Here is a 22,301-nt window from a genome sequence, read left to right on the forward strand (position 1 = left end):
CTCTTCCCGATGCCCGCTTTTCTCATGTCCATATTGCATCGTAGGAGCTCTACCACCATCACGCGACCATTCGTACACCCTGACGTGCGTCGATCGCTTCTCCCGATGACCTGAAGCAATACCCATCATCGAAATCACAGCTGAGACTGTCGCAAGAGCCTTTCTCCACGGTTGGGTAGCCCGCTTCGGCGTGCACGCAACCATTTCTACTGACCGTGGACGACAGTTGGAATCCTACCTCTTCGCGGACCTCCTGCACTTTCTGGGAACACATCGCATACGAACTACCGCTTACCATCCGCAAGCAAAGGCTTAGTCGAACGTTTTCATCGTCATCTGAAGGTCGCTCTCTCGTGTGCTCAAGACCGCTTATCCTGGTTCGATGCCCTGCCAACTGCCCTTCTCGGAATCCGCACCGCGTTCAAGCAAGACCTGGGTACCTCCAGCGCGGAGCTTGTGCACGGCACTCCACTTCGGCTTCCATCCGAATTCTTCGAGCCTGCCGCTTCTCCCGATCTGCGGATGCGTCTTCTTTTCTTGCGAATTTTCGTGCGACCATGTCTCGACTTCGGCCCTCCCCGACCCGCCGTCATCTTCGAAGCTACACGTTTGTCGCGCCGGATCTTGCGACGTCAACGCACGTTTTCGTTCGGCGCGACTCCGTCCGACGCGCGTTGCAACAACACTATGACGGCCCCTACCTCGTTCTGGAACGGCACCCTAAGTGGTACCGGCTGTCCATCCAGGGCCGGCCGCACACAGTATCTCTCGACCGTCTCAAACCGGCCCACGTCGACGCGTCGTCACTGGCCACTTTCACCCAGGGAAGGATAACGGACGTATTTTGGTTACCGTTTCCATTTTCGTTACTGCTATATTTTCGTTTTCGTTATCCGTTTCTGATACCGGCCTTTCAATTTCGTTTCCGTTACGTTTCCGTTACTGTTTCCGGTAATGGAACGGTTGTTACAGAGCTGCGGGAGGACAGCCCGTCCGGCTCTATCAGCACCTTGTTTTGCCCAAGGGATGCTTCGGTGTCACACGTATACACTACACAAGTAATTTTTCGTCGTTGGGATGCGCACATCTTCAAAAAAAAAAAGAAAGAAAAAAAGAAAAGAAAAAGTAGGAACATGTCATCAGTCTTCAGTCACTCGGAGATCAGCAACTCAAGATAGGCGCTTCATCCAATGTCGCATTCATAAGCGGACGCTCTCAGTAGTAAATAATACTGCCATGGCCACGGTGAAATGAAAAAAAAAAAAGTACAAAATAAGTAACTGAAAATCGTAGGCTGTCATCCTCGTGCTATGGTGGAGTATAGTCATGTGTTGATGCCATGGAGTTATGAGGACTGGGACGACGTAAGCGACGTATGCACACCCGAGATCCAATATTGTGCTTTCTTTCCATGCTCTCGTGTAGTATTTAGAGCATTACATAGAATGGAGTCATCGAACCAAAAACAAAAAAATGAAAAGTCACTCAAATGTCATCGCACAACAGGAATAGCCATTACCCGAATTTAATACCGGACGATAAATTCGTTTCCGTTTCTGTTTCCGGTAATGGAGAACAGTGGTATGCGTTTCCGTTTCCGTTATCGTTACCATCTCCAATTTCGGTAATATACCGTTTCTGTTTCCGTTACCATTACCGTTACCCTTCCCTGCTTTCACCCTGCCAGGTGACCTAGGCCCTGACACCCCCACGCATCCGCAAGGCGTCGCAACGACTACTACCCCTGCTCTCGTTCCTCCCAAAATTGTATCTTGGAGCCCCCATTCTACGCCGTCTTATCGCCCAGGCTTCTGACGTTTTTTTTTTTTCTTTTCCATGGGGGAGGGGGAGTGATGTGGCAGCACCATTGCCAATTCTCGTCCCGCGCCTTCGGTTTAAGCTACGCGCCACCGGCGCGAGAGCAGTTAGTGCGGCTCTGGCTTTAGGACCATTCGACACATTGAAATGCTACTTCCTCTCCAGACCTGTTTGTCGTGTCAGTCACAACAAGCCTACCTCGAGGTGTGTCACTTTCACCATTGCTGGGGAGGTGTTGCTCACTAATAGAGGGCAACACAGTGTTCAAAGGCGGCACGTGTGTTCTCGGTGCTTCCCAATTTCCTTTGGGATTAAGGCGGTGCATCACCACCGACGCTCTATGGGAATCCCCATACATTTTTCAATTCCCGTAGCGCCGCGAAAACTTGGTTGATCTCCGTGCAACTGCTTTTAAATGAAAGACGATGCTTAGATCTAGTGCGTGATCGAAGCAGATTTTGCGTTTTAGACTCAGAAATTTTTATATCGTCGTCGAAAGGTTTGGGAAAAGCTATATTCGAGATTCCGCTCTCTTACAAAATAGAGCCGCCCAAAATCGAAAATCGGGCTCGATCACGCACTAGTAAAACATATCAAGAACCAATACCAACAAAAAGATTTCATCTATGTTAAGCCGTTGGCTCGGCACACGAGTTTTTGTCAGGTATGGTCATCCGTGGAGTACGCCGCTTCAGAATGGGCAGCGCAGTGCTGCCATCTCCCATCGAGTGTGTCGTCACAAGCAACAACAATTTGACCGCTGGAAATGCAATACCGCTGCACGTGGCCGGAAGACGACGAGGCCGACGTTGACCATGACGCGGGAGCACGAGCACGGGCAGCGTAGCCCAGCTCCAAATTTTGTTTGTTTGTTCAACGATGCTCATTTTCTCGGGGGATATTAGATGAAACTTACTTATCTTGGAATTCCCAGTCGCAGCCACAGAAATGTGGAAGGATCATGCTTGTAAAAAAAAATAGTGGCGCTGGATAGGTTATACAGTGAAATCTTTTCTTTTACACTGGATGCCGGAAACATGACAGCGCTTTTAGCACTCATCCAGTAGGATGTCAACGGGAAGGGGGGACAACTTTACAATAGTTATTTGAACCGCACTGGGAATCCCCTCGTCCCATGACGTGGTTAGGAGCGCGGATCAAGTGCGGTCCCCTAGACTCTAAGCATTTGGAATTTCGGGCGGTGGATGGAGCTGGTTGGAGCAGATTTCAGACACGTCCATACCGTTTAGTGTACAATAAAGTACAGCGGACAATGCTGATCTGTTTTTTGGGCGAAGAGTGGGGCCGTGGTTAGTGACGACCAAGATGAGCACAACAGACCCGAATTATATACCCGACCAAACTGGAAACCTCCATTCGCACTTTACGTTCTAAGCAGCTGCATGGACCACGCACACATATTTTTGTCCTCTACCCTGCTTTTCTTCCCTTTTCGTCTTCTCTTTTGCCTTTCTCCTCCGCCTCCTCCTCCACTGATGTCCAAGGATGTGGGAATCTCTAAGCAAGCCTCTTTGCAGTCTTATTTCATTTCCGTTGACTGTGGAAGTAAATGAAGCTTTTTGCACCACCACAACGTGGTCTGAAATTTGTAAGCCCAGGGTGAGAGGAAATAAAGAAAACAGGTTGCGGTTTCGTTTCGCAATTTCCGCGTAATGTCGGTAGGCTATAACATGCCGACACCAACTTGTTTCAACCGCGTCGTGTCCAACCTAGGGTTTTTTGTGCTACGAGAGATTTCGTTTATTATATGCGTAAGCATTGCAGAAATCACACGAAACGACTGGTGACTAACCCTTCGCCCGACAACAACAGAGCACGGAACAGCAGCAGATCGACGAAGAAGTTCAGGAGACAGCTGGACAGCCTGTGCGCATTCAAAAGCCGCGCCACTAATTGTTCCGTCTGGCCGAGCGCGATATGCGTGTTTACAGTATTGGACTTGGGTGAGCACGAGCGGTCATATGTTTGCACAAGATTTCGCTTGACCCGTCGCGCGCCAAGAGAAAACGAAAATAACACAGAAAGAGGACGTTACATCAGCGGTACTGCATATCCAAGCAAGCGCCATAATGTTGTGAAGCGGTGACTGCGCAAACCATTTCGCTCGCTGCGCCATCCCTTGACTGTAGACGACGAAGTGCCGGCTATGATGCACCGCCTTAACAAACAATATTGAGAGGCTGTTTTCTCAAAAGTGTGAGCTTGTGCCACGGTTGACATGTTACCTGAGGGTACGTGTGGGCAATCTAGTTGTACAGAGCACAGAGCACAAACGTGCACAAAAACATGTTCACAGTATGTGAAGGTAGCGAACGGTGATTTTTGTAGGGTCCGGCACATCTACTTCACAATGGATGCACACGTGTCTCGGGTGTTTTTGTGTGCAAGCGCCTTATCACATCACCTGCAGACTTTGCCTCAGCGACCTACCTTTTCCGTTATGAGTGTCCACCAGTTAATGACATTTGTTTGTACAGTGCCAATGACATAGTGGGTCAGTGGGTCGCAATTGGACAAGAAGATGGTGGCCTTATTACAACAATACCAAACGCGTACGAGACAGACTGATGTATACGAGTCAGAGTGTTGAAGTGAACAAAAAAAAGGTGCTGGTATTGTTTTAAGTATAGAGCCTTTTCAATTCACAATGCAATTACCATCACGGACACTTTTCCTGGAGGAACACTCCACTACACACTTAAGAAAAAGTGTGTTGCAACTTCTTTGTGGGGAGTACACCTTCGCCACATGTATGACTCCCTTTGGAGTGTAAAATTACTCTCGATTACCCTTGTTAAGGAGTCTCCTCAGCCCCTATGAAGGGAGTAAGGGAAGTCTTTAACGAGGGTAATGGAGGGTAATTGTACACTCCAAAGGGAGTGATATAAGTGGCGGCAGTGTACTCCCCGAAAAAGAGTTACAACACTCCCCTTGTTTTAAGAGTGTGTGCGTACAGCTGGGGTCTTTCCCCAACAAGCTTTAATATTCTTTCTTCAATACGTCTCGTGTATGAACAGCTTTCCTTCAGTGCGCAAGGGTCCTGCTCCCATGGGTATCCGTAATAGAGAGCTTTTTCTGTACTGGCGTCTGTCCTGTAAGGGCTTGGCGAATCAAGGGGTAGTGTATTGTATTGAGGAGCGGAGTAGAGTGTGTGTTTTAAACCATTCGGAACCCTAATGAACTAGTTTGTGCCCATATTTTGCTGCTCCTAACCTAACTGGAACAGAAAGAAATGTATGAAACTGAGCCAAGCACATAACGTTGTCGTTTTGACATCCGAGTCACCATCTTTGTCGCAATTTCATATACATTTCTGTATACAGTTTGGGTCGTAAGAAGTGTCGTGAGCGTGGCTAGATAGTCACTGCAAAAACAAAGCATTGTATTGATTCAGTTGCTTAAAGGTGTGCAGTTTATATAGAATGCAGAAAAAACGCTTCATGACATCTTCGCCAGACGTGAAGATTTGCAACGACAATTGAACCTCTGTATGCAGTAAGGGGATAAGTCGATTTATTCAATTTTTACTGTTTTTGTTGCGATGACATCTACATACCAGTATGTACCTGCCAAAGAAAATTTAGGATCGTATTGCAATTTATTGGCCAGCTACAGGAAAATAAGAAACGGGAAATGCATGTGTCAATGGGACGGACAATCAGATCAGGCCCCTTTTCTCGGTTTGGGATTATTCGATTTATCCCCTTATTGCATTCAGAGGTTCAATTGTGAGGTTTATTACCTACCCGTTCTTCTGCGACTGACATGTTTAAACACGTCTGAATGTGCTTCCTAGAGCAAGTGACAATTTGTGGCTTTTTCATGCTCTTTGCAAGGTAGTGTTTGTTTTGCAAGTTAAATGTGTGTATACTTCTGCTGTCTTATGGAGTGCGATTCAATTACCTTTCACACATATATGCAGTGCATGTATATCTATGCAATATATGCTACAAATATCCAGTGTGTACCATTCTAATAAAGCTCGCAACGCGTCGTTAATTTTTCCCGTGTACGAAAATATCCGAACCAGCGCTCCGCAGCCCCACTAATGAAGGTGTGGGTATGCATTTGCATAAAAGCAGAAATATATAAATTATTTGGTGCGACGATCATGGGGCATAACTGAAACCGACGTAGGCATCGGGGTGCGGGTATGTCTACCAGAAGGCGGGTACTCGTCGGGATGTACAGGTGGGGATGCGGGTTGCACCAATGTCATATTGCGGCGGATGCGGTGTCGTACGTTGTCCACTTGTGCGGTGTCGGTACACCCCTTTTCTGCTTCGTCCTCGGAGGAGTGGCCCACACTCATTTCTAGATCCAGCGCAAGCTCGTGCACGCGCGTTTTACGTTCATAGGTTTCGTTGTCGTTCGGTTTGTGTTTCTGAACCGGATGTCAAGGTCCTGACAGAGAATTCTGAGGGGATTCTGGAGCGCAACGATGGACCACCAGACTTTTCTGATGGATTCTAGCCGATCGGAAGGCACGTTTGAGGGACCACCAACATATCCTGGCGGTCCTCCAGTTCGCTCTCAAAGTCCGTCAAAAAGCTGCCTGTCGAACCGCTGCATGTTTGTCGGACCGTCAAACACTCCTGGTGGACCTTCAGGCACGCTTGGCGGTCCCGCAAGCGATTCTGACGGACCGTCAAAAACCACCAAAAATTCTTGACTGTGTTCTGTGGGATTTTTGTCAGATCCACGTACTGGTTAGACGTTAGCATTTATTCAATGAGTGGCCATTATAGCTCCATTGCAATAAGACGTGCCATCGTTGGTGCACAGCTGATTCCTGCAAACGCTAACACTTTCATGGCCGCTCGTCCCATGATTTTTTTTTATTTTTAGTTTTTTTTTCGCGAGGCCAGCAACAGGGGAGGCACCTGCTCGCACGTGTTAGTCTTGGTCTCCAGCTCTGAGATATGAACGTCGCTTCCCGTTTAATCCAAAATGTGTACGGCCTCCGTATTACAAGGCAGGGACACACGGCACGGAGACAGAGATGCATGGATAAACACGCCCACTGTGACACATGCGCAAAGGAGCAGGATACGGACATGTACTCGGGTGGTACTGATTTGGTATATGTACACGAGTGGGGTAACAGAAAGTTTTTTCTACATTGAAATTATGAATAACCTATTAGTACGCACACAAGCCACATCCATGTTGTAAAGTTGTTTTGTGTACGATCGTACCTCTACTACCAACACCCAGGATCGCTCGCACCTCATGATGGTAGCCTTGCCGATGGGTCTGATTGGGTATTTTCGCTTGTTTTCGCTACCAGGTTAGATATGCCTTGTATAGACTATTGCAATCCCAATGAAGGCTTCTGAGGGATGCTTTGCATTGGCAGTTCCGTGGGACGATGCCTTTTTTTGTGTAATTGTATGCAACGTGGATCTATGACATCTGCAGAAATGAAAAAGCAAAAAGGAGACAGAAGTAATATCAGTGGTGGATTTTTTTGTCGTTTTCATCAGAAAGGAAACCTTTTTTCCGAGTCTAGAACCAAAATTTTACCTTCGTCATGCGAGGAGTATTCTCGGGAGCGAATTTAAACGCAGCGGCGAAGGGAGGACAGCTTGCGCCGCGTCCTGGCGAGCTGCCGAGCTGAGACACAGCGAGCAACTTGACGGGACCACGGCTGGGTTCGCTACACGTCATCGTGACGTGGTCCTGCCAGGAGCATGCGCCGTAGGATCCCGCGTATGCGTTCATCGGTCCTCCAATCTCAATGACGGCAGCTTCCGCGCGATGGTCGCAGTGTATCGCAGTCGCATAGCCGTATCCTGTGGTTTTCGTCGACATGCCGAGACGATGTTGGATAGTTGGTTGCCCTAATTTACGTCAATATTCGTCTGGCTTCCAATGTCATATGCTTCCGAGTGACGAGACGGACAGCTTTTGATATCACGAAGCAATCGCACCGCCGGAGTGGAAAGACGATGCGGTGCCATATACTGCTCGTGTTTGTAGCGGACACTGGCATGATTGAATTTACGAAGGGTATGCTGAATCCTTTCAACGTACTGGATAACGAGCTCAGTGTCGTCTGAATGAAGCTGTAGCACCATCACAATACCTGTCCACATCGGGGAAAGAACATCCACCTAAACGGCGCAAAACTGAGTATTTTTCGTTATTGGGGCTAACAAAGGCCTCTCAGTCCGTGTGGTCCAAATGCTATCACAAATTTCTTAATTGCGTAAATGGGTTAATTCTAATCTGCGTGACTCCTTGCGGCCGCTTACGGCACACGAGAGAGTAAAAGAAAAAAAGACAAAATAGAAGTTACCGAATCTAGTCCTTAAACTCAGGTGGTGCACTGTTGATAAAAGTACACTGCGTTTAGCATGATCTTAGAAACCATACTTTAACAGAATAGTTATGTAATATGTTGAACATAAGTATCCGTTCTTTTCTCTTCACTCATCTGCTTTCATATTTACGGGTGACTTCCTCAGCGGAGCCTGAAACCCCTTAGGTGAGACAGCATGATCATTGTAATCCACTATTCAGAGCAGACAAATGCTGTGCACCCCCTTTCCAGATTCCTTTTTGATGCAGTGTCTTGTCTACCATTCAGGCTCTGTATATTGTTCACAAGTTCTTTTTACCTTTTTTTTTTGTTATTCGATTTGCAGTTTGCTTTATCATGTGCACAAATATGATATTGAGGGGGACATTTTCTTGTTTACACTTCTTATCTTATAATCATTGCTCAGTTGGATTACATCATTTGCATTCACCGGAACTTGAGTTGTATACTGTGTTATTGTATTGTATACTCTCAAAGCAGGGCAGCCCATGTGTGAGGCAGCTGAAGTCTTTCACCAGGGTAACAAGCCAGAACAACCCCAGCAACTGGTCTACAGGTCACCTCTAAGTTAAAGGAAACTACCTTTGATGCACTATGTCCTCATGAGATTTTGTTCCTGCTACAACTCTGCGCTTTGTTTCACATTACCAAAAAATAACCCTACCAACCATCATCATACCAGTGGTGTACTGCTGTGTTCAACCAATTCAACTTGCTCTGGGCATCCTGCAAGGCTGTGCAGCTACTTCAGCCCTCATTTGCTGATAAAACTGGTGCCAATACAGTTGTTAGGTGAGCTGTGTGACAGTGTAAAATAGAACATATCCTGTGTTCTATTAAAAATAAAAATTATGCATGTATAGCATATAATGTGTATATGTAGATGTTAGGTCTTAGTTATGGTACTATTTGAGGTAAATGTTGACATTTCAGCTGTGTGAGCCTGACGCCCTCGTCCTTGACGCGCATAAAAGTGTGTCCACACCCTCGGAGGAGCCTGCACAGCTGAGGACTCTGTCCCGGTGGCAAATGGAACAGTTATTTCACAAAGAAAGCAGATGTCCGTCAGAGGACCAAGAAGCAGTTTACTTGAAATAGTACCCATTACTTGTCGTTTTTTTAATTGCAAAATATAGGGCATTCTACGTGACTACTGGGGTTTTTTGCTTCTTTCCAGTTACGTCAACTGGTGATTTCAAGCTTATGTAACACAATAATATAAGATGACAATGAAGCAGGCGAACTGGTGTCGTTAGATTGTGTCCCTCAGTCTTAGGGTTATGGATGTATTACACAGTATTGGAAACCTGGTTGAACAATGAATTTGTTAAACAACAAACAGTTATCAGAAATAAATACGATGTGCAGAATACTCTCTCTAAGCAAATTTCTCTAGGCATGGTGGTTGGCAATGCTAAATGTTCAGATTTACGACGTGCTCAACATTGACTACAGAATACGTGACGTGATAAATAAATTCTTGCGTGAAACATATTCTTAGAAAAACAACAAGTCCTTCGACGGAAGGAAATACAGCCAGCCGGTCCTGTCTGTAGAACAATAAATGCAGAGTAAATGAGAACCGTCTGAAGGCGCGAAGGCGCTTTGAATAATAACAGTAATGATGACGAAGAACACGAGTTGAAACAATGTAAAACAAAAACATTAGACTACCCAGTCTCTTACGATAACTCGTGCAAACAAAACGAGCAACAGAGGGAGCATCTTCCAAATATCACAGTCGCACTTCACAACGCACTTGCTTTGCTGTCAGATTGCCAACACGTAAACATAACCGCAACTGACGTAAATATAACTGCAACGCCAAGCAACCACCAGACGCTTACCATTGGTGCCACGTTGGTGTCGTGGTATACAACGTGGTATACAACCAATACACGTTGCAGTGAATCGCTAGAGGCCCACGTATGTCGTCAGCAAAACTCTCAAAGCAACGGAGGTGCTTGAGTTCCTTTTTGTGAACGGCCGCAGAGCAGAGGACGAATACATTCGATGAAAAAGTACAGCTCACATGTCATACTTGCCAGCTCAAGAGCAGCAAACGATTCACACACAAACAGCTGTTCATTATACCGTGCTATCTGAACGTCTCCAACCAAGAAAACGCAATGCTTCAACTTCAACCCTCACACGCGACCAGATACCTTGTGACCGTCTATGTCCGACTGGAAGGCGACAGCCAAAGCGGGCTCGCAGTATTACTTGCCATTGCGCAACACCGGTGACGTAACGGGGCACATAAGTGCGGCCCGTACAGTTCCACCATCGTCAAGGGAATGTGCGCTGAAGAGGGGGAACGCGGAAGCGACCCTTCAAGCGCGCGCTTCTGACAGGGTGGAGCGATTTCGTCTGGAAAAATTTGTGGCATATTAGTTTCTCGGGGGGAAGAACAGTTTCCAGCGACAAAAAGTATAGGGGTTCGGAAAATTTCATAGTTCCTTTAAATCGGATAATGCTTTATTATTAGACGGACTCCCCGTTGGCTTTGTCACATAAATATTGGCAATATTGGCGCAAAATCGGCTTGCCGATATGGGCAGCCCATATTGGTCCAATATTGGACCAATATTGGCCTGCTGCTTGGGAAGCGACAAGGTGGACATCCTGTGGGACAATGCATGTAACTACTTCATGACTGATTACCTAAAGCTCATTAATAAAGTTTTTAATTAGAGATTTTCGTGAAGATGCGAAACGGGAGAATTAGAGGCAACCATTCTTTTGATACGCCTTCTTTTAAAAAAAAATATATACAACGAGCAAGTACTTTAAGATTTCTATCTCCAACTTTTGATACGGAAACGATCCAAAACCAGAACTACGCATATCTGGACCGCAGAGACGACCTTTCTGCTTATCTGTGCCGGCAAGCGTATATTGCTATCCGATCACCGCCGACTCCAATCATCTCCGTGGAGAGAACACGTGGCCCTTCGCCGCGAATGGCCGTCGTTCTTATGCGCTCAAGAAGTACGTGCTTTTGGCTCATTGGCAAAGCAAAATTTAGCAATGTATGTCTCCAAGTACTGCTCGTACACGCACGATATTGTAAAAAGACGATATACTTAAATAATTTGTGGTTTGAAATGTGCTATCTCGCATTTTCCAGAAAAATTTAACTAATCAGTTAATGACTGAAGCTTAGCAGTTAGCCGTTCAGTAGTTAGATACGTTTCCCGACAGGATGTCAACCTGGTCGCATAACCAACGTGTGAAAACCGTATCTACACTGTAAACTTTTTCACACCTTTAAAGGTGTGCGCTATGAACATTCAACCTGGTTGCGTAAGATTGCATCTCCAGGATGATATTTTACAAAATTTGGAAAGCATTACTAAAGATCAAGTGTCAGTGCAAATCTTGCTTTCATTATGTCTTGGATATCGTAGGTACGAGCTAATGCATATATGCATCGCTATCGATAATCGAGCACGCGCAAGTGTCTACAATACTGTTGAACAATGTTGAGATGTTGCAAGACTGAATTTTTGCAGGACAGACAACACTCGAGTAAAGAAAAATTGTGCGAAACCGTGCTCCATTATGATGTTACCAAAATTACACCTAAAAAGGCGTGCGCCATGCACGCTGTTACACCTTTAAAGGTGTGAAAAGATTTAGAGTGTAGGTCGGTCTCGTTTAATTACGAACATTACGTAAAGGATAAAAAGGTCCTGTATACATACGTCTGAATATGCGCCGTATACTCGTATGTGCTGTACATGTATGTGTTGTCAATGTGTTTGATTCGGTCGTATAACTATTCGCTTGGAATTTGAACTGTCGATTTGAAATCACTCTTCGTAGAGACGTAATCTTTAGCGACAGCCTTTTCAGGAAAAAATCGGTTTGGCTTTCATTCTCCGTATTCCCAGCATTGACTTCCATGTGAATCCAATCTAGAAACGTCGACCACCCACCAACGAGTATTTTAAATGAAAGTAAACCCTCGTGCTGACACGCAGATTACGATCTACCCTCAACTAGATACACCCGCTGTCAACCTAACAAGTACACCAAAATGTAGCCAGTCAATTCTAACAGGGTTACTCCGTGGATTCGGTTACTGAGAAAAGCTTACGTTGCATGGTGTAGAATGCGTTAGCCCACACTCATCTAAATCAGCTCTCGCAGTCATTTGCACACAGCAGTAGGGTATGTATTGGGGGATTCCGCCCCATGAGTGCTTCACGCATACGTATTACGTATCCGATGCAAAAATTCCTCCCGAAACAGCTGCTTAAATTCAGTCATAGACGGAAATGCGTGTTGAGACCGGCGCCATACAGCAGCTGCGCTAACCAATGCAGCGGGTGGTATCCGGCGCAGGACGTTCCGTCGGTTGCTCCAACGGCTGTCTGGTAAGCCTCCAAGTCCGCAAGAAATCTTCGTCCGTCTTGGCGTCGCTGTAGCTCGAGAATGTCGGTACCGTCAGGGTCAGGCGTAGCGGGAGTTCCAAGGATGGCTGGGCTACTGGCGGGTCGTCCGCGTGGATGGGCTCGAGAGGCTTCCTGGGCGGCATGGCCAGCAGACCCACGCTCCAGAACTACGAACAAAACAGCAAAAGCGACAGCGAGCGAAGGGCACGAGCGACAAGTGCTAACAAGACAATGTCACTGCACTCGCTGTCTGTGCACCCCGGTGCGCGGCGACACTGGTTGGGCCCCACGTTGGGCACCATTTTGTGGGATTCCGCACCCCAAATCCCATTCGAGGTAGAGCTCAACCAGCCTTCAACGCAAACCGCTGCACCGAGAGACAGAGGCACAAGTGAACAAACACTCTTTTAATGACTGACATGGAAAACTTCACATGGGAAACTTAATGTACTGTTTCCAGACGGTACCAGCGCAGAATGAACGTTTCTTCGAAGGACTGCTCAGCCAAAAACCTCCCGTGCTTTTTCGGCAGCCAGTTAAGTAATCTTCGGCGGCAGAGACTGCCAGTTTGCCCTCTCCAGGCGAGATAACGGCGCAGTCGTGCGGTCCGTCACTCCACAATATCTATAGTTTTAGTTATATCGGCACACACCAGCTTTATTTGAATTGGTAGAAGCCGCAGACTCTAATTGGGAATAGATGTGCACGTAATGTAAGTCAGCCTATTTGTGTGGCCACATGTTGCACGTGTCGCAGGGTAGGGCTGCGGTTCACCAGGGGTTTCGATCCAATCGCACACGGTGCTGGAAGCGATGTCTGCGGTAACGTATTGGCTTGCTGATCTCAAGACCGCGGGCTTGTTCGAGCAGTTTTGTTCGTTTCTATTACTTTGGAATAAGTATATGAATGCAAAAGCACGGACTTCCAAGAGGGTCCATGCGGAATGAACCACATTATGCGGCCTGTATGATCCAGCATGTTTTACGGCACACCATCTCTCTGTGAGTCTATAATCTTAGTGCTGTCATTTTGCTCGATATTTCATACTTGCTTATTTCACAAATGAGTAGAAACGAAATGTTATATTTTTCCTGGTTATAGCCAAGAGGGTGAAGCAATGCACAGTCCAGCTTGTTGAAACGTCGTCAAGAAAAATGATAACGAGTGGATGATCAAGCGCGATGTGCGACTAACTATTTAATACGTAATCTTACGGGCACAGTCTGCCCTTCTTCATACAAAAAGAACATGTATAACAACGATTATATAAGGAGTGGGAGTGAAAAGTAGCGGCAAGAGGAGGAACAAAGTAATAACAGAGAAGCAACACAAGGATTATGTCACGAACAACAAAAGAGTAGGGTATACATTGGATAGATATCTGTCGCCAGGACCGTAGGAACAAATCTAAACCGCTTGTTCCGTTTCCGTTTTCCGCGCTTGTCTGTTGAAAAAGAAGAATAAGAAAGAAACGGTTATATAGAAGTTGCTTACAGCTAATGTGACTGACGTGACCAAAATACTGTTGCATCCAAAAGTTGGATAGTGACATGTTATAAAACCGATGAACAACACCAAGATAATGACGGTAGCGGTTGAACATTTTTTGATAACTATACAATGCTTAGGTGTTGAGGAAGCATACTGCATTATTGTGCATCTATCAACCAACCACTTAATCAGATTGGTTAAGCAAATGTCAAATATTTACCACAATTTTACTGACTGTCGGAACAAACATCATCCTCTTATTCTTTGGTTCCTCCTCTCACCGATATCGCACTCCTTATATAAGCAATGTCTGCTGTTTCTTTTATTTATTTTATTATTATTTTTTTTCTGCAGAAGGGCAGGCTCAGCGCGAAAGGTCACGTGTTAAATATATATCTTGCTTCGTGCTTCATTCTTCTGTCATTATATTCCTCGTTAGTCATATGAGCTATGGAGCCGATACATTTTTGTATATAACTGTCATCTATAATATTTCTTATATATGTTTTCAATGATCTTTCGATATTGGGAACCTTTTTGAGGATCACATATTGTGTTCACGGCGAGCTACAAAAATACAATGGTTTAGTTCACTCTGGGTTGTTTTAGGTTCCTGCCACGAGAAAATACACTTGTAACTGCTTGTAGTAAAAGAAGATGTTGACGCCATTTCACGTGTATTCGTGCGCATGAAATAGTGGCTTCGTTCCTTTTGTTGCCTGATCTGAGGGACATTTCTCGAATGCATCATGTAAGTAGTTTATGGGATTACATTTAGTTATTACTTATTAGTTTACTACATGTAGTGTTAACACAGGAGTAGCTCTTAACCGTACCTGTCTTCATGCCTTGATCTCTCATAAAATATTTCACAAATTTAATAAAACGTTTTTGCGCACTCATCTACAACTCAGGAGACACCAAGACAAAAATAGGAGGTGCTGACTGAGCTAATTCGAGTTAATGGAATGACAATACCAGAACAACTTTATTGTGACGGTGATTGGAGTTCATCGCCATTGATGATACTCTACCCCATCATATAGCAGACGCTGTCGCTACTACTACTTGAGTAAGAATGTTACGTAGCGTATTCCGTCTTTATTTTTTTAACGCAATTGTTCCTTCGCCAGTATTTTGTTGCGCGCCATTATAGTCCTCGTTCTACCTGTGCCATCCACCATCGAGTGGATGATCGATGTTACGTTTGCGAGGACCATTGACGACCATTTATTCGCCCCATATGTGTGCCCATGTTTGGAGGAAATATCTCACGTTTTCGGAGATTTTGTGCAGTCGACAATATGTGACATTTATGTTCGTTGCAGGGTGCTTCAGCAAGACCAGCTCAATCTGTTGGTCATGTGCGTGGTCGTGGTTGCAGTTGGTAAGCGAGTGCAGCAGTCTAGGTTACATCAGATGCAGTACTTGGGACTCTCGAGTTCGCTTGCCCTGGCATTGGTTATACAGCTTCAACGGTGTAGTTCCACGCGTGTTCATGCAAACACAAGTTAGCTACAGAAATGTTTCTCAGATCAGCTCACCTGGAGATCTAATTAATTGGTTCCGTTTTACATAGTTTTATGGAGATCAGTGGAGCGATGCTGTTTTTCACTCAGGTATCTGACTCTCACTAGCGTTGCCTTCCACATGGTTCACACATGGGAGTGACGGAAAATGCGGTGCAAGAGATGCATTGGTGCTCCTCCCCTGCTTGACGAAATTCACTGTATTGGATTAAAGTCACTGGATTTAGGCACTTGAATCCTGGTAGTTGTATTGACTCATTTTAGCGTCCCCAGCACTGGGGGGTTTTACACTTTTTTATTTCGTTGGATTGGAACGGTGTGATTATGAGCTGGGGGGCTTTAAGCAAAATATCCCGTTATCGTGTTATCGCTGAGCGTCGCCATGCTTTCATGTCGCCGTTAGAGTGAAGCGTCGGTGGAACAAAGAGCCCGGGGCAAGAAAGTGCAAACAGAATTGAACCCATGTTCGACCCGTCGGAGATTCTTAAATATGGTGTATGTATGGTTGTTTCTACCTCATTTATTTCAAATGTGAAAAGAAAACCAGATTGGTATGTATTTTCATTCCCAGCAGCACGAGGGTGGATGGCCCATTACTTTGTGTGGGGCTTATGTAAGCCCACACACGCTATGTGTCAGCGACCACTTCTGCAGTTAGGGTGGACACCCCTATAGCTGAGGCTGGTAGTGTATTATATATGTATCTTAATGAATGCAACCCAAAACCGTCGTTGATCCCTAATCATTATATATATTCATGCGTATGTCAGACATTTGTAGTCGTACCAGTTTTAAATCACCATGTTTGCTGTTGTTACTTCTCAACTCCAGAAAATCCAGAGCATTCCTGAGCGGCATGGCATTTCCGGCAACGAAGGCTACGAAGCTAATAAAATAAGAAAGAAAGAGGAAAAGTACATTTTATGTTCATGGATGACATGCGAAGTTACGTCCTTGGTTCCGTATGAACCGTTGATTGAGTCGGGTACCCGTATTTTTTAACGGTTCATTTCAGGGTCAGCTCCAAAATGGCACCGACTGTCTCGTTTCAGTTCAGTTCCAGGTGAAAGAAAAATAACGGTTAACGGTCTTCCGGTTAGGTTTCGGTTCGACTCTCTCGTCGACACGATCGCACCGTAATTAAAATGTGACCTCTCTTCGCTCATGCAGGTGCCTGCCAACTATCGCGGCCGTTGTCCCGCGTGCCCAAAGTGTTGTTGAGCTCAGGACTCGGCTTATTGCTTGGCCTCGCCCTAAGCACGGATCGAAGCGTTCGTCTGCTGCGTGTCGCGGACAGCACAATGCCCATGTACGTGAGCATGTACATGCCAGCTGTGGCGTATACGGTGACCATCCAAATGTCCTACCACGTCTTCTGTTGCTGTGTCGCCACCTGTTGTATCCTGGGGGCCGCGGGTTTAGGTGAGAGGGGTTTTCTTCTCAGGCCACGATCGCTCTGTTATGTGGTAACGGCTCGGAAAAAATGGGTATCTCCTGAATCTTGTGACCCTTCCTTCCTACGCATGTTATTCGCGGTGAGGGCAATTAGAATACGCTCGACATTTAAAGATACGAGAACGCGGGCTCTTACTACTCGTCACGAGTCTGTACCGTCTAAGTGTAAGAATTCTTCTGGTTGGTTGCAAGGTTTTACGTGCGTAATTGGAGATGTCGTCTGTCTAAAACAGACCCGTTATAAATACTCTCAGCTCCCGAATTCCAGAACCTGGCGGCAGCGCAGGACCCGCTAGTGCGGTTGCCCAACTGTGTTAATCTCTATCTATTTTTAGGAGCATAGAAAGTGTTGCTTAAATGCCTCTACGGACTAAGTGTATGACCAAAGTTATGTTACTGAAAGTCTTCTTGTCTCACTCAGCATTCATGCATACTATTTTGTCTCTACGTCTCGCGAAAGTTACAGCAAACTAATATTTATTTTTGAGAGCTGTGACATCACGTTAGCTCCGGCAGATCGCCCGGCTCTCACCTGGCAAAGTAGTAGCCAGGTTCGCCTACTTTCGCGTCGTACCTTCGCGTCTTCCGAGGAGGCTCTTTTTGAATTCCGTTAGTGGAGCCCCACCTCTATCACGTGACATATCCTCCGACCTTCGAAAAAGTACAGGGAGGGGAAGACATGCCTTCAATTTTTTCTCCCTTTCAATGTTTGGATCACCGCCACGTGACTTCTACGCTATGTGACTCTCCCCGGACTACGGCCTCCTTGGAAGGAGACGAGCGCTCTTTCCAAAACATGATATCACTGCAATTTGTGGGCAACATATGACGTTGCTTCTCGCGTCATCGAAACTAGTGGAGGTCACCACACCTTAAAAATCTGATAGAAATGCACAACGTTCGCAAACAGGATTGAAATTTCGCGTATAGAATCCTTGAGGTACCTTCTTGATGGCACTCGTTTTTATTCAGCATCGTGCGTAGTTGCCGTACTTGCCGCCACATCTCAAGCCAGGAGCCGAGCCGGGCACCGTGAGAGTTCCATGTGTTCTGCCACGATTTGACATCGGTTCTCTCCCGACCAAAGAACTTGTCCCCTTGTGAGATTTTCCTCCCAGATACTCCCCCGCCAGGAGTGCAACCTGCATCGGCATTACGACTCGGCATTACGCTGTAAGACGTTGGAGATATGGTGACGGCTTTACGCGAGCTATGCAGGAAAAATTAATCAAACTGTAGTTAATGCGACGAGTATAGTGTGTACCTCGATGTTCTAGGTTTTCCTAACTATACCAACGCTTGTGTTTCAGCTATTTCCACCCTCCTCTCCGGCACCTTGATGTATTTCACTCGAACCTCTCTCGCCGATATGAAAGACGCACTCTTCGCGGGCTCCTTGCTATCCTTCCAGGAGCCCACAGTCATCACCGATATCATATCCCCTTCGCCATGTACGTTAGCACCTTCAAGCTGGTTTACAATTTCCAAACAAGATCTATTTTGTCAGAACGGCTTCGAGTGTACGTGCAACGAGTTCAGGGGACTCTTAGAAGCGCAGCCGTGCTGTACAGAGTTGGAAGCCGTTTGCACAAGGACAACCACAACTGAGCCCGAATATAATCGTCACCTAGTTTAGGCTGTTTCGCTGGGTATAATATTGTATCAAGAATCCTGAGCTCTGCAATAAAAGTTGTGGTTCCAGTTGTGGTCGTCCCTGTCGCTAAACCTAAGTGAAATACAGCGAAAAAAGGGAACGAATCTCTCGCAGTTGTTGCTGAGATGTGTGAAGCCACTGAATAGATATACAACGTGGAAGCAAGCAGCACGAGGCAAGTCACCTGGTATAATCGTGATGAAGATAGCATTTCCTTGAGCCTGATGAACCGGGAAGAGTCGTCTTTGTCTTCTTCCTTGTTCGCGGTGTCCCCCTCCTCTGGCTCCAGGAAATACCTTCATCGAGGTGATGCACGTATTTGCATCTTTCCATGTCCCGTGCCAAACTTTCTTTTTCTGAGAAAATTTCACTTTACAAGTGTCGTTGAAATTACCCATACAGTGCTATAAAAAGCAGACACGCCGAGGCACTTTCCGGTTGTCATGACCCTAGTTTCTTGCTGCCAGACCATCTTAGCAAAGTCACCACAATGCAATCACGAATACAGCAAGAGTCGATTAATGTGGGCTAGCTGAATTAAGCTTTTAAAATCGGTTTATGCATTGACGAATTATTCTTCACGTACTGTCACAGCATCGCTAGACCCGCTTGAGTGTGTTAGCTAGAGCTGTACAATACATATTTTGCACTGGATATAGAACAAAAAAATGACATCACTTTAGTAGTAACAACTAAGGGACCAGTAGAGAAGTGTGAGCGAAGTATTGGCTGCTAACGACCTGGGGCTTTATCTTCGCTGTATCGGCGAATTTTCCACATAACTAAGGGTTTTGAAGTTAAGGTTTAAAAGCCTAATAGTTATATTTTAATGTCGGTTACGTGAACTTGGGAAGCATCGGTTCGTTGCTGATAGAGGGGATGGTGCTGAAGACAGGGAGGTGGTGGGTTCGGATCTTACCACCGGTTGTCCTGTTTTCGTTCATTGCCTCAGTTGCTTCGCGGTGCTGACGCCAATAAAAAGTAGCGGTCCACAAGAAAATGTAGGGGTACTGTCATATTTGCGTGTAATGACTAGCAGATATGGATAAATGTAAGAGCACAACTGCAACGAGTTATGAATTATGATGTAGTGCTGTAACATAACGCACTATGCGGTTGGGTGGGTTGTTGCAGCAGGAGCACCTTATGTAGCGCATACAAAACAGAGGTGACACAAACCCACAATTGCTGTAACTATAGCATCGTGCGGGTGCTTTTCGCAAAACCGCCATCCTGTCGTGGTCATACGTCAAAGCCAACGTGATTTTGAGATCATGTGAATTTGTTTATACGTAGTTTCAGCGCTTGCCGACACCAGACCTGAATTGAACGTATTTTGCCAGCGTAAACTACACAGTCCTTCTTACGCGAGGCGGTAGCCCATTTCTCCTTATTTTAAATACACTGCATCTGCTCAGCGTGTCTTGAAGGGACTTTGAGATTTCCCGACACCCCGTTTTTCCTTTTGTTCTTTTTTTTGCTGGACACTGCTCTCCCTGTCGAGAAATTAACATGCTAGAAATTTTTCCGGGAGGTATTTCTTCATTCTTTAAAAAGCGGGCGGTTTATGTTTCTCCTCCGTATTCCTCCGCTCTAGCGCACCTATTGTTCCATGCCTTGACGTGCACACATGTCACTCCTTACGTCGCCGCTGTTGCGCAATACTTTCTGTTGCCGGCGGCCGCTCTCGCACCAAGGCAACCAAGGTTGTGGTCGCACCAGCGTCCCAGCGTTTCCTTGTGGGCAAGCAGTACACCATAATAACTGCTCTTGCGTGTGGAGTGCTGCCGTGACCTTGGCTTGTGATACAAGCGAGTTGTACTTCGTGTCCGAAAGGAACCGTCCTCTGCTCGGCGGATGATGACAGCAAGTAATAAAAGCTCCTACCTACGCGTCAATCAATGAGTTGCTGCCGGTCCTGCTCATCGAGACCTAGCTGCGCAGGGATTCATTGCAACATTGTGACCTGCTGGAATACCTATTGAAATTTGCTGGTAGTTACCTGGAGTTGAAAATTTTATATTTACGTGTCGGCATATGAGTTTGGGTTTGGTTATAAAAAACCAAAGCAAGCGCAAATAAGCTGAATTTTCTGTTTGAAAACAAATACACGTGTATTTGTTTTTGGAAACGAAGGGCCTCTTTGCACACCCGAATGTGCCCAGAGGCCGTGTCGCAAGCCATTCGTTGTGCCATTCAGGACGCGGTGGCCCTGTCTAAAAGGGTAACAAGCCGCGTAGGTCATTCTCCAGCAATTAACCAGCTTAGGGCATTACTTCAGCGAGCAGAAGGAACGGCTCATCGGACAGGGCAACTTCCTGACATTGTAGCATACTGCCGGATGAACGCTACAGTAACACGAGAATTTCACGAAGGTCAGTTCAGGGGGTACCTTGACTCCAGCGATATTCTTGAAGTCCACATCGTACTGTGTCTGGAACCACCCTTCATTTCCAGAAAATTGCCCCGTAAATTAACCATCCCGAAACACACATGGGGGCCGCCATTTTTATGACGGAATTGGTTTAAGCGGTCTATACCGCTGACGTATGTGATATCAGTGTTCTTCAGACATCACTCCCTCTCTACGAGGCATACGCGAATGGTAAACAAGCGATAGTGGCAGGGAGCGTCTGCTCGATCGACGTAGGCTCGTTGGTCGCAGTGTTTTTCTATTTGTGGGATGATTTGCAAATACCAAGGCACGTTGTTGATACACCAGTGCGCTTAGGATACGTGCAATTATGCTGTCGCGTTTCCGGCCTGCGGCTAACTGGCGAAGAGTACCATGAACATCATGTATTATCAAGCGAGCTGTGCTACGCCTACATACGAAAGATATAGTTGTTGGAGTTGGAGTTATCTTTGATAAAGTAAGTCAATTATTTGTTTAATTGCGAGACTTCATTATCGTATCGTAACCGCTGCATCACTTGCTGCGTGCGAAGTCACACACTACGCACATGTCTCGCTCTCGAACGGCTGTCGTTTGACGTTCCAGGAATAAGTAAGCTGCTTTAAGGGCATTATAAATAATCGTGTGAAGGAGTCGTACTTGGCAACGATATGGTGTCGTATACACACTGGAAGTACGTACGTAAGAATTAGGCATGAATGACAACGCTAGCGACAGATTCCTGATTAACCTATTTGCCGAAATTATGCATTGTGAAGAGAGCAAGCACCAGGTACAATAACAAACAAGATACTTACGTACACGAGGGCATACATGGCTTTTGAGAGCTCAAGAGCAAGACGAAACGACAGAAGAAAAAACAAAGTCATAATACCTTGCACAGTAAAAATACACAGTGAAAGTGTAATTACCAATGACATCTGTGCATCTCACTTCTGCTGGTTCACAAGATCAATGCAGTCAAGCCGCAACACATTAATCAACCACACACACACACACACACACACACAAATGACGAGTTGCTTCCCAGCAAACCATATACATGTCAGGTACATCCCGGCGCTGTCACAAATTGGATGTTCGGATATCCATGGGAGCTTCACAGAGAGCCCGTTTACGTAGAAAGTACATCCATGCGACTGCCACATCCCTCCTGTTTTCATATCCTAGAACCGTCGCATAGACGTCTATT

The 22,301-nt window shown here is 45.9% G+C and overlaps 1 protein-coding gene across 2 annotated transcripts; it reads left to right on the top strand.

The window, feature by feature from the left end:
- The first annotated feature begins 14,722 nt into the window (after positions 1 to 14,722).
- On the top strand, positions 14,723 to 18,742 carry LOC135372650 (uncharacterized). Of its 2 annotated transcripts, XM_064606156.1 has the most exons (5): positions 14,723 to 14,806; positions 15,384 to 15,442; positions 16,755 to 17,006; positions 18,350 to 18,490; positions 18,547 to 18,742. In XM_064606156.1, coding segments are annotated over exons 1-5 (456 nt in total). In that variant the 5' UTR covers positions 14,723 to 14,804; the 3' UTR covers positions 18,549 to 18,742. The 2 variants fall into 2 exon arrangements, with proteins under 2 accessions (XP_064462226.1, XP_064462225.1); XM_064606155.1 differs by having other exon boundaries at positions 18,350 to 18,742.
- The last annotated feature ends 3,559 nt before the right edge of the window (positions 18,743 to 22,301 follow it).

The sequence above is a fragment of the Ornithodoros turicata genome, unplaced genomic scaffold (assembly GCF_037126465.1).
Source record: "Ornithodoros turicata isolate Travis unplaced genomic scaffold, ASM3712646v1 Chromosome16, whole genome shotgun sequence".
Classification (NCBI taxonomy): domain Eukaryota; kingdom Metazoa; phylum Arthropoda; class Arachnida; order Ixodida; family Argasidae; genus Ornithodoros; species Ornithodoros turicata.

Excerpts from the sequence above, each read along its gene's own strand:
- LOC135372650 (XM_064606155.1), top strand. Across the intron at positions 15,443-16,754 it reads CGTGGTCGTGGTTGCAGTTG|GTGCCTGCCAACTATCGCGG; the intron begins GTAAGCGAGTGC and ends TCGCTCATGCAG. Across the intron at positions 17,007-18,349 it reads CCTGGGGGCCGCGGGTTTAG|CTATTTCCACCCTCCTCTCC; the intron begins GTGAGAGGGGTT and ends CTTGTGTTTCAG.